We start from the raw sequence: 1,826 nt of genomic DNA on the forward strand, positions 1-1,826 counted from the left end.
ACCATCCAAATAATAGGTCCAACGCCTCTTAAACCGTAGGTACAGGATGGGTAGTGCACGCATAGGATACAATTTATAATTGAATTAGAGCGCCTTTAGGTAACAACTTCAACATAGTAATTGGGTAGCAGAAAATGATAGTCTGTACCCGCTGAATAATATGAGCAACCCCTACCTTAAGGGAGTTGCAAAGTATTATTTATGTTGCACAGGGTGATCTTTTAGGCTAAAAAACATAGGACCCCCCCCCCCCCCCCCCATTTTCTTTATATACTTGTTATTTACATTTAGTCATTTCACATAGACCAATGTAGTTGCATCCTTGTGATCATTAAGATTTGTACCAATTCTCATGTGTTTTAGTAAGACTCTTCGACTTCTAAAATTCCCTTTGTTTATTTGATCACCTAGCCTAATCACATAATCTACGTAGTTTAAAATTCGGCTGGGACCCATAGTTATGGACCTCGAAGAGTGCCTAACACCTTCTCTTTGAGGTAATTTGAGCCCTTACCCTATCTTTGATGACACGGACTAGTCAAACAGAGTTATTTCTAAATAGGTGTCCTAACGCACCTCAAAAATCGTTAGGTGGCGACTCTTCCCTTTTAATACCTTCATTTAAAATAGTTGTCACACGTCGAAACCCGCTTTCATGAGAAAATGGGGCACGACACAAGTGTCATCATGGTAGAGGCTATTACAGTAGATCAATTCAGTCAGCACTTTTGGCCTCACGTGGTGCTTTAGCTAGACATGGGTTTCAGAGTACTCGTTCATGGCAGTCATCATTTAGTTTACCTGCCGCACGTGGTTCTTACACTAGTTATTCCAATCGTTCGGGACAGGCTCAATCCCCACAGCCCCGTTAGCAAAGAGCTAGCATTGAGTGTGGGGATTCAAGGCACATGATGAGGGATTTCCCTAGGCTTTGTATGAGCGTAACTCAGTAGGGCACCCAGACTATGATTCCTGCACTAGGTGCTACACCACATGTACAGCCAGCTAGAGGTGGAGGTCAGGCGGGTAGAGGTCATCTCAGAGCTGGAGGCCAGGATCGTTGTTATGCTTTTCCTGGTAGGCCTGAGGCGGTTGTGTCATATGCAGTCACTATAGGTATTGTCTTGATCTATCATGTAGATGATTCATTATTATTTGTTATGGGTTCTAATTATTCGTATGTGTTATCCTACTTTGTATCATATTTGGATATGCCTTATGGTTCTCTTGGTATTCCTATTTATATATCTATACCTGTCGGTGATTCTATTATGGTAGATCGCGTATATTATTCTTGTGTTGTTACTATTGGGGGTTATGAGACTAAGGTTGATCTTCTGTTGCTTAATATGGGTGATTTTGAGGTGGTTTTGGGTATACATTGGTTATCTTCGTACCATGTTATTCTTGATTTTCACGCTAAGATCAAGACGTTGTCTATGCCGGGGTTTCCAAGGTTGGAATGGAGGTGTTCTTTTGGTTATACTCCTAGTTGGGAGGTTTCATTTCTAAATGATCAAAGGATGGTTGAGAAAGGGTGTTTAGTGTATCTGACTTTGTTAGAGATGTTAGTGTTGATACTCCTAGGTTGATTCAGTCCCCGTAGTGAGAGAGTTTCCAGATGTGTTTTCTATAGACCTACCGAGCATACCACCCTATAGGGATATTGATTTTGGTATTGATTTGGTGTCAGGCACCCAACCCATATCTATCCCACCGTATCACATGGCTCAAGCTGAGTTGGAGGAATTGAATGAGTAGTTGTAGGAGTTGCTAGATCAGGGGTTCATCAAGCCAAGTGTTTCACCTTGGGGTGCACCGATGTT

The 1,826-nt window shown here is 41.9% G+C and overlaps 1 protein-coding gene across 1 annotated transcript; it reads left to right on the forward strand.

The window, feature by feature from the left end:
* The first annotated feature begins 965 nt into the window (after window positions 1–965).
* On the forward strand, window positions 966–1,592 carry LOC138901351 (uncharacterized). Its single transcript, XM_070189106.1, has one exon. It carries the CDS (start codon window positions 966–968, stop codon window positions 1,590–1,592), a length of 627 nt encoding a protein of 208 aa, XP_070045207.1.
* Window positions 1,593–1,826: the final 234 nt, after the last annotated feature.

Source organism: Nicotiana tomentosiformis, chromosome 11, assembly GCF_000390325.3.
Source record: "Nicotiana tomentosiformis chromosome 11, ASM39032v3, whole genome shotgun sequence".
Lineage (NCBI taxonomy): Eukaryota > Viridiplantae > Streptophyta > Magnoliopsida > Solanales > Solanaceae > Nicotiana > Nicotiana tomentosiformis.